The sequence below is a fragment of the Anas acuta genome, chromosome 24, assembly GCF_963932015.1.
Source record: "Anas acuta chromosome 24, bAnaAcu1.1, whole genome shotgun sequence".
Lineage (NCBI taxonomy): Eukaryota > Metazoa > Chordata > Aves > Anseriformes > Anatidae > Anas > Anas acuta.
The window spans coordinates 6,769,164-6,784,573 of record NC_089002.1 but is presented as its reverse complement, the minus strand read 5'-3'; the positions used below and the strand labels follow the sequence as shown (position 1 = coordinate 6,784,573).

Sequence of the window (15,410 nt, the reverse complement as noted above, 5' to 3'; positions counted from 1 at the left end):
CCTTCTCGCAGGGCGCTGCAAATGGCGCTGCGATTTCCTTATCTGCCCGGGGCTGGGCTGGGGCGATGGATTGCGGGGTGATTGCGGGGTGATTGCGGGGGGTGACTGATTGCGGGGGCGATGTCCGGGCTGTGCCCGGGGCAGGGGCGCGGCGCTTCCAAGGAACTGCGGCGGGGAGGCAGGGAGGAGGGAGGCGGGGAGGAGGCTGTGCGGGAAGGGAGGCCGTGCCCAGAGCGCTCATGTGCTTGTTTTGCTTTCCCATTGAGGCGGGGACACATTTACCGGGGGTACCGCGGGAGGCGCCCCCGGGCCGGGCGGAGCCGCTCGGGGGAGGCGGGCGCGGGGCGGGGGCTCCGGCAGCCGGTCCCGCACACCCCATTCTTGTTCATCCACGGAAGGAGGGCGAGAGGCTTCCCAGGTGACAGGGCTGGGCTCAGCCGAGCCCTTGATTTTCCTACGAAGCCGGAAAATTCCCCCGAGGCCGGCCCGCTGCCCGCCCACCCCGGAAAGGGCCGTGCTGGCGGGGTGCGCTGCGCATCGCTCCGACATCGGCACCGGGATCGGCACCGGCACCAGGAGGGGAACGGGCACCGGGATGGGAGCGGGCACCGGCACCGGCATGGGGCTGCTGGGGCTCTGCGCCGTGCTGCTGGCGCTGCCCGGAGCCTGGGGTGAGCGGGGCTGGGGCTGCCGGGGGTCTGGGGCTGGAGGTGGGGGGCTGCAGGTGAGGGCTCTCCTCGGTTTGCCCCCCGCTACCTCCTCGTCCCTCCCCAGGTGACTGCCAGGCCGTGCCGAGGTTCTCCTTCGCCGAGCCCCGCAACCCCACCACCAACACGTCGTACCCCGTCGGGACCCAGGTGCCCTACAGGTGCCGCCCCGGGTACGTGGGGGTCAGTGGCAAATCCTTCCTGGTCACCTGCCTCCCCAACAACACCTGGGCATGGGACCCCGACTTCTGCATCGGTGAGTGCCCCCCCGGCCGGCTGCCATGGGCTATAAGGGGGTCATGGTGAGGGGGTGCAGACCCCAGGTGCTGTTCGGGGATCAGTGTGGGTTTGGGGGTGCTGCCTGGGATGCTCTGTTTGGGGGTGCTGACAGCAAGCACCTTCCCAGGGTGTCTGCGTGAGGTTGCCCTTTGAGCTGAGGCACTGTAATCTCTTGGAAATGATCTCTGTCCCACTTAATTGCTTCTCCACCTGCTCATACAGCGCGTCTGCTGAGGCAGGTTTCCACAGAACCAAGGTACAGAGGGGGCAGCGGGATTGCTCATCCCTTGTCACGGGGCTAACACACTCGTGGTCCCCGCCCCTTCTCCTTTCTGTTGTTTTTTTTTTTCCCCAAAGCCTCGTATCTGTATTGGTTTCCTGCCTCATTAAGAGTTCTTTCATTTGTCCTGAGCCGTTTAACCTTTAGTTCCTCCGAAGTTAATGCGTAATTTGTGTCTTTTCTGAAAGTGCCGCTACTTGCTCTCGAGGAAGCACAGGTGCTAGTGAAAGGGTTGCCTCGTCCGTGACGGTTCCGAGCAGCACTGTCACCTGTGTTTCGTTATAATGCAATAAAATACAGCTAATGCTGAGTGCTTGCCCCCCCCCCAGGAAAGTCGTGCCCTGAACCAGACATAGAAAATGGCAAATTTCACTACTCAACAGACCTGCGGTTTGGGGCGACGATAAATTTCACCTGTAACTTCGGGTAAGAGTTTGTGTGGGCTGCTGGTGAGTCGAGGGAGCTGAGGCTGGGAGACCCTGGGGACTCTTTTAATACCTGGGGGCCATTTCCTTGGCAAGCACGGGCCAGGTGGGAGGTGTTGAGAGCAGGCAGCCCTGGGGATTGGGCTCCCTCCTGTTCTCCTGTTCTTATTATTAGAACAGGTTATTTTCTGGGTGTGAGATCATGTTCTTTGCAAGCTGCTCACAACTTTGCTTTGAAAAGGAATTTATTCATTCCCTGTCGCTCCTTATTAGTAATTATCAGTGTTTCAGGTGTTTCCTGTACATTGGTTAATGCTTGGTGCACTTTCTATCTGAGGCCCAGTGGGTGCCCTGCAGGGGTGTTTGCCGTTGTGCAGAAGAAGGGGGGGGAGAGGAGGAATAAAAAAAAAAAAGTCTAAAAAAATATATATAGGTCCAGTGGCCTGGGTCTAAGCAGCCTGGGTATGCCAGTGACACCCTGCCCTGTTCGGGTCTGCTGTGCAGCCTCAGGATGGGGATGCTCCTGCGAGCTTGTACCCACCTGCTACAAGTATGAAGTCTCCCTAAACTGCATCAAATAATGCATTTCTTTAGGTACTGAGAAAGTTGTATTTCACAGGATGGATGGCTCTTTTTCCCCTAGGTTTCATCTTCTCCAGAGAATGCTACAAGAAACTGTACAGTTTTCTGGATTTCATTTTTTTTCATTTTTTAAGAGATTCAATCTTCTCTTTTCTTAGGTACCGATTAGTTGGGAGGCCATCTGCGCAATGTGTACTTGCTAACAATGATGTTACTTGGGATCATGTTCCATTCTGTGAGAGTAAGTACATCTTATATGTTCTGTGTCCATTTTTCTTGAAGCTACTGCATATCCCTCATAGTCCTGGGAGCAGCAGGTGGGTTCCATCTTCCTAGTACCTGATGCAAATTACATCAGTCTAGAGACATTATCCCTTACCTCTCCCCCAGACAAGTGCTCACAGCGAAAGTGGGAATGAAAATTAAATACTAAGGAGGATCTGTGGATGTTGGCAGAAGCTCGTGAGTCAGATCTGCAGGGCGAGCAGCTTCTGGGGCTGTTTTTCCTGGCTTTTGGCCAGGCTGGTGTGGGCCCCACATTGCTTGTGTTGCACTTCTCATCAGCTGGGCACTGCTGAACTGTAAGCACAGCTCTCAGTAAGCAGGGATGGGGATGGCTTTCAGTGTGACAACATCCAAAATACGTGTTTTCAGAGGGGAAGATAATTTCAAGAGTTTTCTTCATTTGGGCATTGTTTGTACCCAGTAGGCAACTGGCCATCAGCTGCAGATAGCTTGGGTGGTTTGTGTCTGTCAGAAGCATTCTGGCCTCCTCCCAGCAAAAGCAGGGACTGGTATCACCAGTTGGTGAAGTTGCCAGGCTACTTAGCAAGACAATGCGTGGTGCATCCAGAAGGACTTGTCTTTGATGTCTCCTCTTGGACAATGGCTGCTGCTCTGCCATTTTAATACCCATTAAAAAAAAGCTGAGAGTCTGAAGGAGCATTAGCGTTCAATACTATAGGTTAAGATGATTGATTTAGGGCCACTTACCCATTCTTTGGCTTTTCTTAGTACTTTTGTTTTTTTTTCCTGTTTAATAGATAGATGTCAGTTCCACATATGATGAAAATGTTCTTGTATGTTTTGCTATTGCTTTCCCATGCAGTTATTCCCTGTGAACCACCTCCTGAAATTGTAAATGGGCAGTTCAGCAGTGCACAAACAGAGTACGTCTTCGGCTTAGCTGTAACTTACACCTGCGATGATGGCTTTTCTCTCATTGGAAGCTCCACGATTTACTGTACAGCGGATGCTGAGTCCAATGGAATATGGAGTGGTCCAGCCCCTGAATGCAAAGGTAGATGTTTTCTTTCTCTCCTTACTCTTCTCACTTTGTTTCTTACTCCTCTCCCATGTGAATTATTTCTGGTAAGCTGTCAAGTATGAGAAGGTTGATTTGAGTATAAAATGATTCCCAGACTTAATGCAGTGGTTCTGAAGCCACAGTCAGAAGCAGGGCTTGGTTTAATGGATTCTTCAGCACATAGAAAGCCACTGTAATAACCTAGATTGAACGAGAATAAGCAACGCTGCCTCATTCCACCAGATAAAGCTAAAAAGATAAAGTGGGAAACTACAGCTTGTGTGAAAGGGCCAAGAGGCTGTGTCTGCATTCTTCCTGGCAGCAGTAACCAGACTTATTTTCCTTTAGGTCTTCCACGAAGTGTAAATGAACATGAATCATTTGTTTGGGACTCTCAGAAGTCCTTGAGAAGCAGTCCTCTCTCTGCCTGTGCCCAGGGCTTTCTGCAAATGAAGTTCTGTGTGCAGTTTTTAATGGTGTCTCTGCTCACAGAGTACCTTTGGCATGCAGGGGACCTGCCTCTTGTAAAGCAGAAGGATGGCAGTTGTTACCAGAGGCGTTACACGAGAAACTTCTGTAGACAGTGTAGGGCTTTTTTATTTTTTTTCTTACAACAAGTATTCTTACTGATTTACCTTCACTTGCAGTGGTGAGATGTGAAAATCCAGTAGTGGAAAATGGGAAGAAGTTAACTGGTTTTGTTGAGCAATACACGTATGGAGATACAGTGGCCTTTGAATGTCTTCCTGGTTATTTTATGAATGGTTCTCATACAGCTAAATGTGATGCAGACAGTAACTGGAATCCACCTCTGCCCAAGTGTGAAAGACGTGAGTACAAACAAACTTAGATTTTTGAAGCAATTGCACTGAATGATGCATTTGTGAACTACAAATGATCCAGAAGTGTATTGAAAAGAGAGATGAAGCTGCCTTCTGTGCCTGATGGGCTTCCTTCCTGGTGGGGATGTTTGGTTTCCGAGCTCAGCTGTGGCTGGTGCTGCAGGTTGGGTGGGTGGCCACGGAAGCAGCATCAGAGAGGCATAAATGCTCTCACATCTCCACCTTATCTCTGGCTAAGCAAACTGTGGTGTATAAGTGGGTAGAATGGAAGCTGTATCCCAGGCACCACAACTCAAACAGGTTAACAGTGTGTGCTCCAAAGCGCGGTTGGCTATCGTTACTGCTGGGCCTCTGGGCACTCTTCTGTAGCTGACTTTGCTTTTGCCTCCAATTGTTAGGCTACTGTGGTCGTCCTCCCAGCATCCCTTTTGCTGAGTTAGTGGGGACTGTGAGCAGCAGCTCTCCTGCTGGAACCACATTGGAGTACAGATGTAACCCGGGGTATGCTACAGGAGATGGAACGTCTTTGGAAGTCACTTGTCTGGGGAATACCAGTTGGTCTGTAAGCTCCAAGTCATGTACACGTGCGTATCTCTGTTCCTCTCCTGGCTGGGCTGACTGTACAAGTGATCTTGATGTGCTCAAAATGTTCTTTGCTCTGAAGTTTGGTTCATATCCAGCTCTGGGTTTGCAGATACACCTAGAGTTTTCTTGCTGAACTCGTTTGAAGTGTATGCATGCAAATCTAGCATTTTGGTCTACTCTGAGGAACTGATAACAGGCTCTGCATGCCTCAAAGTACATTTTTTACGTACATGGGCTGAGTGCTTTGTTTTCTGAACAAACTGAACAGCTGCACTCTGCCTCCAGGCCCCCACAGGTCAAGCGGCTGTTCCCAGCGAGGCAGCTGGAATCGACTCTTCTGGTGGATCAGCTTTTCCTCTTACTTTGTAACCCAACATGTTTTGAGGACAGTCAGAGGAGTTGATGAGCCTGTGCCACGAGGTTTACTCCTTCCTGCTGCTTGCTCATAGCCTTTCTCGCTTGCTGTATGCCCCAGTGAGAGGCGCTTGCGTTGCAGTCCCCGTCCCTCAGGAGCCAGGCGTGCGGCTGGGCGTAGGCCGTGCTGTACCTGGCACAGGCCGGTGCCCTTCGTCTGCACTGGCTCGTGATGTGGAAGTCACTCGTGGTGCTAAAGCACAGGGCTGAGCCTCCTGCTGCCACAGAGGCGAGGTGGTCAAGTCCTTCCCAGGCTTCTCTCCTCACAGATGGGTTCTGGCAGGGTTGCAAAACTCTGAGGTGTTGGTAACGTCAGACCAAGCTGAGGCGCTATCGTTTGACAGCATCAGCACGTCAAAGCAGGTGAAATAACCTCTTTTTCTCTCTAGGACAGCAATGTACCCCTCCCTTGATAGAGAATGGGTTTGTAAAGGCGGAAGATTTCCTGTTTGGGGCAACTGTGGAGTTCTCCTGTCGTGAGGGGTGAGTGGATCCCTGGTTAGAAGGGCCCAAGCTGGGGGTCAGAAGACGTCCTCCTGCCCTGGTTTCCCAGTACAGCTGTGTATGAGTTCTGTGGTGAGATGAGCACATGGCAATGCACGCTGACTGGTAATGCAGCAACCTCTTCAGTTCGGCCTTGTGCCCTTATCAAAGCAGCCTTTGGTGTGTTCAGACCCCATTTCATGGCAGTGGCAGCTTCTGGTTAACAACTTGTATCCGTGCGATGGCTGGGAGAAGTGGGGAGAACCCTTTCTGGGGTGTTTTTGTGAAAGCACTCAAGTTTAGGTTAGATGTTAGGAAGAACTTCTTTACCGAAAGGGTTGATAGACACTGGAACAGGCTGCCCAGGGAAGTGGTGGAGTCACCATCCCTGGAAGTCTTTAAAAGATGTTTAGATGTAGAGCTTAGGGATCTGGTTTAGTGGGGACTGTTAGCATTAGGTCAGAGGATGGACTCGATGATCTTGAGGTCTCTTCCAACCTAGAAATTCTGTGATTCTGTGATTCCTCTCTTTCTTTAGGTATAAATTACAGGGGTCATCTTCTGCCCAATGTGTGGCATCAGGAAATGGAGTTCGTTGGGATGTGTCTCTCCCAACCTGTAAAGGTAAGAGGAAAAGCCCTGCACAAAGCCATTCAGACAACTCCTGATCTGCTCTGGTGGTGGGCTTGGGCTGCTCTTGTGTGCCATAATTCAAGTGGCTGTAAAATTCAGGACTTCATGACTAACTCTTGCTGTGAGACCTGAGGTGCAATATTCTCATCCAGTTCAGAAACTAGGCAGACAAACTGGTGGGAGCAAGGGAAGAGCAGAAAATCTATGAAATTATGGGAAAAATGTTGATCTGATCTGTAAGTGGAGTAAAGCTTTCATTCTCTGTAGTTACCAAATGATTGAACATGAGAGCTTTGCCTACTTAATTTGGTGTAATGCTAAAGTGCATAGTGCTACAGGCAGCTGGAAATAGTGGAAACGCTGCTTCTAGCCTGATTGGGTACTTCAGTGGCTTAGTTCATGGGGTGATGTGCCTGGAGCTGGGCTACCAGCAGTAGCTGAGGCCCAGTACCAAGTGAGAAAGCTCAAAGTTGCTTCTAGATGTGTGTTGGTTGGCTAGAGCTCCTCCTCCCCACGTACCTTGTGTAAATTTTCCCTTAGCAGGAGTACTGAGACACTCTTGTTGATGTTCCAGCTGCAGGACAGCTGACTGTTCTCTGTGGAGAGCCACCTGCAGTTGCCAATGGGAGGCACAATGGCATGAAGGGGGAGTTTGCCCAGGGAGTTTATAAACTATTGTAGTTTATAAATGCAATCATGGTTTCATGCTGGCTGGAGGGTCCTCTATTCACTGTACAGTAAGAGATAAGTACCATGAAGTCTGGAGCAAACTGTGGTATATAAGTGGGTAGAATGGAAGCTGTATCCCAGGCACCACAACTCAAACAGGTTAAGGCAGTGTGTGCTCCAAAGCGCAGTTGGCTATCGTTACTGCTGGGCCTCTGGGCACTCTTCTGTAGCTGACTTTGCTTTTGCCTCCAATTGTTAGGCTACTGTGGTCGTCCTCCCAGCATCCCTTTTGCTGAGTTAGTGGGGACTGTGAGCAGCAGCTCTCCTGCTGGAACCACATTGGAGTACAGATGTAACCCGGGGTATGCTACAGGAGATGGAACGTCTTTGGAAGTCACTTGTCTGGGGAATACCAGTTGGTCTGTAAGCTCCAAGTCATGTACACGTGCGTATCTCTGTTCCTCTCCTGGCTGGGCTGACTGTACAAGTGATCTTGATGTGCTCAAAATGTTCTTTGCTCTGAAGTTTGCAAACCCAAAGCTGGATATGAACCAAACACACCTAGAGTTTTCTTGCTGAACTCGTTTGAAGTGTGTGCGTGCAAATCTAGCATTTTGGTCTACTCTGAGGAACTGATAACAGGCTCTGCATGCCTCAAAGTACGTTTTTTACGTACATGGGCTGAGTGCTTTGTTTTCTGAACAAACTGAACAGCTGCACTCTGCCTCCAGGCCCCCACAGGTCAAGCGGCTGTTCCCAGCGAGGCAGCTGGAATCGACTCTTCTGGTGGATCAGCTTTTCCTCTTACTTTGTAACCCAACATGTTTTGAGGACAGTCAGAGGAGTTGATGAGCCTGTGCCACGAGGTTTACTCCTTCCTGCTGCTTGCTCATAGCCTTTCTCGCTTGCTGTATGCCCCAGTGAGAGGCGCTTGCGTTGCAGTCCCCGTCCCTCAGGAGCCAGGCGTGCGGCTGGGCGTAGGCCGTGCTGTACCTGGCACAGGCCGGTGCCCTTCGTCTGCACTGGCTCGTGATGTGGAAGTCACTCGTGGTGCTAAAGCACAGGGCTGAGCCTCCTGCTGCCACAGAGGCGAGGTGGTCAAGTCCTTCCCAGGCTTCTCTCCTCACAGATGGGTTCTGGCAGGGTTGCAAAACTCTGAGGTGTTGGTAACGTCAGACCAAGCTGAGGCGCTATCGTTTGACAGCATCAGCACGTCAAAGCAGGTGAAATAACCTCTTTTTCTCTCTAGGACAGCAATGTACCCCTCCCTTGATAGAGAATGGGTTTGTAAAGGCGGAAGATTTCCTGTTTGGGGCAACTGTGGAGTTCTCCTGTCGTGAGGGGTGAGTGGATCCCTGGTTAGAAGGGCCCAAGCTGGGGGTCAGAAGACGTCCTCCTGCCCTGGTTTCCCAGTACAGCTGTGTATGAGCTCTGTGGTGAGATGAGCACATGGCAATGCACGCTGACTGGTAATGCAGCAACCTCTTCAGTTCGGCCTTGTGCCCTTATCAAAGCAGCCTTTGGTGTGTTCAGACCCCATTTCATGGCAGTGGCAGCTTCTGGTTAACAACTTGTATCCGTGCGATGGCTGGGAGGAGTGGGGAGAACCCTTTCTGGGGTGTTTTTGTGAAAGCACTCAAGTTTAGGTTAGATGTTAGGAAGAACTTCTTTACCGAAAGGGTTGATAGACACTGGAACAGGCTGCCCAGGGAAGTGGTGGAGTCACCATCCCTGGAAGTCTTTAAAAGATGTTTAGATGTAGAGCTTAGGGATCTAGTTTAGTGGGGACTGTTAGCATTAGGTCAGAGGTTGGACTCAATGATCTTGAGGTCTCTTCCAACCTAGAAATTCTGTGATTCTGTGTGATTCTGTGATTCCTCTCTTTCTTTAGGTATAAATTACAGGGGTCATCTTCTGCCCAATGTGTGGCATCAGGAAATGGAGTTCGTTGGGATGTGTCTCTCCCAACCTGTAAAAGTAAGAGGAAAAGCTCTGCACAAAGCCATTCAGACAACTCCTGATCTGCTCTGGTGGTGGGCTTGGGCTGCTCTTGTGTGCCATAATTCAAGTGGCTGTAAAATTCAGGACTTCATGACTAACTCTTGCTGTGAGGCCTGAGGTGCAATATTCTCATCCAGTTCAGAAACTAGGCAGACAAACTGGTGGGAGCAAGGGAAGAGCAGAAAATCTATGAAATTATGGGAAAAATGTTGATCTGATCTGTAAGTGGAGTAAAGCTTTCATTCTCTGTAGTTACCAAATGATTGAACATGAGAGCTTTGCCTACTTAATTTGGTGTAATGCTAAAGTGCATAGTGTTACAGGCAGCTGGAGATGGTGGAAACGCTGCTTCTAGCCTGATTGGGCACTTCAGTGGCTTAGTTCATGGGGTGATGTGCCTGGAGCTGGGCTACCAGCAGTAGCTGAGGCCCAGTACCAAATGAGAAAGCTCAAAGTTGCTTCTAGATGTGTGTTGGTTGGCTAGAGCTCCTCCTCCCCACGTACCTTGTGTAAATTTTCCCTTAGCAGAAGTACTGAGACACTCTTGTTGATGTTCCAGCTGCAGGACAGCTGACTGTTCTCTGTGGAGAGCCACCTTCAGTTGCCAATGAGAGACACAATGGCACAAAGAGGGAGTTTGACCAGGGAGTTTATAAACTATTGTAGTTTATAAATGCAATCATGGTTTCATGCTGGCTGGAGGGTCCTCTATTCACTGTACAGTAAGAGATGAGTACCATGAAGTCTGGAGCAAACTGTGGTATATAAGTGGGTAGAATGGAAGCTGTATCCCAGGCACCACAACTCAAACAGGTTAAGACAGTGTGTGCTCCAAAGCGCAGTTGGCTATCGTTACTGCTGGGCCTCTGGGCACTCTTCTGTAGCTGACTTTGCTTTTGCCTCCAATTGTTAGGCTACTGTGGTCGTCCTCCCAGCATCCCTTTTGCTGAGTTAGTGGGGACTGTGAGCAGCAGCTCTCCTGCTGGAACCACATTGGAGTACAGATGTAACCCGGGGTATGCTACAGGAGATGGAACGTCTTTGGAAGTCACTTGTCTGGGGAATACCAGTTGGTCTGTAAGCTCCAAGTCATGTACACGTGCGTATCTCTGTTCCTCTCCTGGCTGGGCTGACTGTACAAGTGATCTTGATGTGCTCAAAATGTTCTTTGCTCTGAAGTTTGCAAACCCAAAGCTGGATATGAACCAAACACACCTAGAGTTTTCTTGCTGAACTCGTTTGAAGTGTATGCATGCAAATCTAGCATTTTGGTCTACTCTGAGGAACTGATAACAGGCTCTGCATGCCTCAAAGTACGTTTTTTACGTACATGGGCTGAGTGCTTTGTTTTCTGAACAAACTGAACAGCTGCACTCTGCCTCCAGGCCCCCACAGGTCAAGCGGCTGTTCCCAGCGAGGCAGCTGGAATCGACTCTTCTGGTGGATCAGCTTTTCCTCATACTTTGTAACCCAACATGTTTTGAGGACAGTCAGAGGAGTTGATGAGCCTGTGCCACGAGGTTTACTCCTTCCTGCTGCTTGCTCATAGCCTTTCTCGCTTGCTGTATGCCCCAGTGAGAGGCGCTTGCGTTGCAGTCCCCGTCCCTCAGGAGCCAGGCGTGCGGCTGGGCGTAGGCCGTGCTGTACCTGGCACAGGCCGGTGCCCTTCGTCTGCACTGGCTCGTGATGTGGAAGTCACTCGTGGTGCTAAAGCACAGGGCTGAGCCTCCTGCTGCCACAGAGGCGAGGTGGTCAAGTCCTTCCCAGGCTTCTCTCCTCACAGATGGGTTCTGGCAGGGTTGCAAAACTCTGAGGTGTTGGTAACGTCAGACCAAGCTGAGGCGCTATCGTTTGACAGCATCAGCATGTCAAAGCAGGTGAAATAACCTCTTTTTCTCTCTAGGACAGCAATGTACTCCCCCTGTGATAAAGAACGGGTTTGTAAAGGCGGAAGATTTCCTGTTTGGGGCAACTGTGGAGTTCTCCTGTCGTGAGGGGTGAGTGGATCCCTGGTTAGAAGGGCCCAAGCTGGGGGTCAGAAGACGTCCTCCTGCCCTGGTTTCCCAGTACAGCTGTGTATGAGCTCTGTGGTGAGATGAGCACATGGCAACGCACGCTGACTGGTAATGCAGCAACCTCTTCAGTTCGGCCTTGTGCCCTTATCAAAGCAGCCTTTGGTGTGTTCAGACCCCATTTCATGGCAGTGGCAGCTTCTGGTTAACAACTTGTATCCGTGCGATGGCTGGGAGGAGTGGGGAGAACCCTTTCTGGGGTGTTTTTGTGAAAGCACTCAAGTTCCTCTCTTTCTTTAGGTATAAATTACAGGGGTCATCTTCTGCCCAATGTGTGGCATCAGAAAATGGAGTTCATTGGAATGTGTCTCTCCCAACCTGTAAAGGTAAGAGGAAAAGCCCTGCAGAAAGCCATTCAGACAACTCCTGATCTGCTCTGGTGGTGGGCTTGGGCTGCTCTTGTGTGCCATAATTCAAGTGGCTGTAAAATTCAGGACTTCATGACTAACTCTTGCTGTGAGACCTGAGGTGCAATATTCTCATCCAGTTCAGAAACTAGGCAGACAAACTGGTGGGAGCAAGGGAAGAGCAGAAAATCTATGAAATTATGGGAAAAATGTTGATCTGATCTGTAAGTGGAGTAAAGCTTTCATTCTCTGTAGTTACCAAATGATTGAACATGAGAGCTTTGCCTACTTAATTTGGTGTAATGCTAAAGTGCATAGTGTTACAGGCAGCTGGAGATGGTGGAAACGCTGCTTCTAGCCTGATTGGGCACTTCAGTGGCTTAGTTCATGGGGTGATGTGCCTGGAGCTGGGCTACCAGCAGTAGCTGTGGCCAAATACCAAGCGGGAAAGCTCTAAGTATTTTCAGTTGCTTCTAGATGTGTGTTGGTTGGCTAGAGCTCCTCCTCCCCACGTACCTTGTGTAAATCTTTCATTAACAGAAGTACTGAGACACTCTTGTTGATGTTCCAGCTGCAGGACAGCTGACTGTTCTCTGTGGAGAGCCACCTTCAGTTGCCAATGGGAGGCACAATGGCACGAAGGGGGAGTTTGCCCAGGGCTCTATTGTAGTTTATAAATGCAATCATGGTTTCATGCTGGCTGGAGGGTCCTCTATTCGCTGCACAGCAAGAGATGAGTACCATGGAGTCTGGAGCACACCTACTCCTGAGTGCCGTAGTGATTATCTCCTCTGCATGTCTTACTGTCTTGTTTCTGTCTTTAAAAATTAAAAAATTTAAAAAAAAAAAAAATCACTTCCTCTGTGAATCCTCAAATCAGACAATTCAGCTAAGAATTAATCTTTTTATGTTGCCTGGCACAGCTTCTGTTAAAATCTCACGCCAGCAGTGTATGGTTGGGTTGTGGGTTGGGCTTACAGGCTGCTGCAACTGCTCCTCTGTTAAAACCCAGATGTATTTTCGGGGATACATCTGTGGTGTAAGGCTATGCAGGGAACTTCTATGTGTTGTTTGAATTGTCTCACGTGTGCACTGGCTTTCATTTGAGATGCTCATTGTTGTATAGTCTGAACTGTGCTGCCTGGACATTCAGGTTCACATTTTGGCTTGCTTCCTTTCCAGGTGGAGCGACCACCATCATTGTCGGTAGGTAACATGTACCCTGGATCTTTGTGCCCCCTTTCTTGCCCATCTTTACATTACTGTCTCAATTATTCTGCTTAAACCTGAAAAAGGATTAAGAGCCTTTCACTACAGTCTGTTGTCATGTTTACATTTTTGTTGATCTAAGGTTACGTGAAAAAGAGGAGAGGAAGGTAAAGGTGCTCTGTGCTTGTGGCTGGGGAGGAAAAGGGCAAGTGAATGTGTTTGGAGCACAGACTGAAGTCTGTTGTGTCTCCTGCAGGCATCCTGCCCCTCCTCCTGGCGTTGCTGGTTATGAGCTTCTAGCTCAGGGTGCAGCCGCACCGGGAATGCCCGGATCAGCTCCTCGGGGAGCTCTGAACTCCTACAGATGGTGGGACGTGATCATGCTGATCCCCGTGCTCTGCATTGCCCTCTGCTGAAATTGGCCTCGCAATAGCAATCAAGAAATCTTCGATGGAAAAAAGATGAACTTTACCCCCAAATGCTCCCTCTCACTGCCCTGGACTGCTCACACTTCTGTCTGCCAGAGCCGTGCGTTGTGCTGGCAGCTCGCTGCCACCCTGCTAGGTCTGTGGCTTGGAAACCGAGCGCAGTTATCCCCACGTGAAGTTGCAATAGTGCCAAAGACTTCTGTGCTGTGCTGCTCTGGACTCAAGGAAAGTGGGCACTTTGGGTACCTCTATGTGTTCTGCCACTGCCCCGCTGAGGTAACGTTGTGCCTGGCACTGATCAGGGTTTTTGGGTGTCGTAAGTGAGCCGATGGGAAAAGTGTGTGTGTCTTTGTGTGAGTGTGTGCTTGAAGAAACTAGATTTGATATGTATAGGTTGTGTAAGACAGGTGCTCCCTGTCAGTACTGAAAGCACTGAAAACATTCGTATAGAAGCACATGTTGTAGCATTTACTTCAAGGCAAGTCTGAACCACTGTGCAAACAGCCAGCCTCAATTTTAGCAGCGAGAATAAAACTGTGAAAGCCTTCTTACAAAGAACAACTCCTCTGACTCTTCCTGTATGAACTAAAGTTAGTGCCACGGCAGATTCAAAAACTATCTCTGTGACACATCAAGGTTTTTCTCGGAGTGCCTTGCAGAAATACCCTTCCTGTCGGTGCAGTGACCCGGTGCTGCTGTGGAAGTGGTGAAGCAGTCGGGTGCCTGAAAGCCCCGCGAGGAACCGCAGCAGGGTGGGTGCTCGGCAGGGCAGGTGGCCTCGGGGCCGAATGCGGAACTTGCAGCTGTCCCTGCAGATGCCACCGAACGTCAGAAAGTTGCTGGGTGTGAACCTTTTCACTTTCTGCTCGAGTGCTGCTCGAATAGGAGGCCCTGGGGCTGCTGTGATGGTGAGGGAGGAAAAGCAGGTTAGGGCTTCTTGCTCTGCTGGCAGCGGGGCTGGTGCGCAGAGCAGCTGCTGCACCTGAAAGTTGGCACAGATGCACACCAAGCCAAAGCCTTAATTTACTCATCCGTGGGGAACAAACGCTGCATATTTTGTATGCTTTTCTGTCATCCTGTCGAACCTGTCCCACCTGGTCCCTGTGCTGAGGAGGACTGATGGGGCTGCAGCTGAATGAGGCAGCGTGCTGCAGCTGGGTGTGCTGTGACCCCTGCTTTTGGCTTTGGCAGTGCCATAAGGACAGCGCTCGTGGTGGAACCTCACCCCTTGTACCTTGAGGATACAGGCTTAAGGTTGAGGGCTCTAATGCAGAGGGTTAAATGACCAGTCTGTGAGCTTTGCACCATGAGCAGGTGGGAAAGGGAAGCCTTCAAAATGTCTAGTACATGCTTTTTTGTTTCTGCATTTTTACCCGTGCTTTTCTGCTAACAGGAACATGCATCTAATTAGAGGGAAAAACACAAAGAACAATTTCCATCAGCGTGTTAGCCTCAAATAGAAAAGTTCCCCTTACCAGCAGAGCATCATCCTGCTCAGCTGTCACTGTGGCACAGCGGAATCCAATTTTCAGAAGTATATCTTACAAAATAAGCAGTTGCAGATTGTGTTTTCATTCATATTCATACATTTTACATATATATACACACGTGAAATATGTGTGAATATATATTTCACTATATAGGTGTGTATATATATGAAAAACACTACTGTAAGCCACATGAATGCCCAGGTTATCAAAACAAATGGAAAGCCTAGTACCTTAGTCATGTGTTTGGTTTTATTTTAATCTCAGCACAATTGTTTCTACTTCCTACTCCAGAATGTGTCGTGCAAATGGTTTAGCTCCTGATTTTAAGGATCAGCTTGAAGTGACCTACCTTCAGCCCGATGGAAGGAACAGTAAATGCTGTCATATAGCTTACAGATGGGGTCACCAAATTTTACGGTTGAAGATCACTTGTGTGCTGTGTTTATATGTGAATAGAATTAAGTTGTGTATAATTTAACTTTATGATCTCAATGTAAAGAATCTAATGCATACCCAGTATTTACATGTCAAAATTGCGTGTTGTGGAAGGTCTCTGTCAATAAAAAGGATAAGAATGACTTGAGCAGTGGACATCTTGCTGCCTCTTCTAGGCTCGGAGAGCATCCTCAGCTATGTTGGCCCTGGTCCCATGTGTGGG

The 15,410-nt window shown here is 49.6% G+C and overlaps 1 protein-coding gene across 2 annotated transcripts; it reads left to right on the top strand.

The window, feature by feature from the left end:
- The first annotated feature begins 258 nt into the window (after positions 1-258).
- LOC137844211 (complement receptor type 1-like) lies at positions 259-15,330 on the top strand. 2 transcript variants are annotated; one of them, XM_068660410.1, is made up of 18 exons: positions 259-671; positions 775-963; positions 1,596-1,692; positions 2,432-2,514; positions 3,382-3,573; positions 4,227-4,409; positions 4,820-5,005; positions 5,810-5,903; positions 6,442-6,527; positions 7,465-7,650; positions 8,455-8,548; positions 9,097-9,182; positions 10,120-10,305; positions 11,110-11,203; positions 11,519-11,604; positions 12,197-12,403; positions 12,808-12,831; positions 13,091-15,330. In XM_068660410.1, the coding sequence occupies exons 1-18, from the start codon at positions 596-598 to the stop codon at positions 13,132-13,134; spliced, it is 2,193 nt and encodes a 730-aa protein (XP_068516511.1). In that variant the 5' UTR covers positions 259-595; the 3' UTR covers positions 13,135-15,330. The 2 variants fall into 2 exon arrangements, with proteins under 2 accessions (XP_068516511.1, XP_068516514.1); XM_068660413.1 differs by lacking the exon at positions 12,197-12,403 and having other exon boundaries at positions 261-671.
- The last annotated feature ends 80 nt before the right edge of the window (positions 15,331-15,410 follow it).

What these genes read in the sequence shown, in the direction of transcription:
- LOC137844211 (XM_068660410.1), top strand. Translation starts at nt 596, where the DNA reads ATGGGAGCGGGCACCGGCACCGGCATGGGGCTGCTGGGGCTCTGCGCC. An exon ending in GGACCCCGACTTCTGCATCG is followed by an intron (nt 964 to 1,595) that starts GTGAGTGCCCCC and finishes CCCCCCCCCCAG; the next exon opens with GAAAGTCGTGCCCTGAACCA. An exon ending in TCATGTTCCATTCTGTGAGA is followed by an intron (nt 2,515 to 3,381) that starts GTAAGTACATCT and finishes TTTCCCATGCAG; the next exon opens with TTATTCCCTGTGAACCACCT.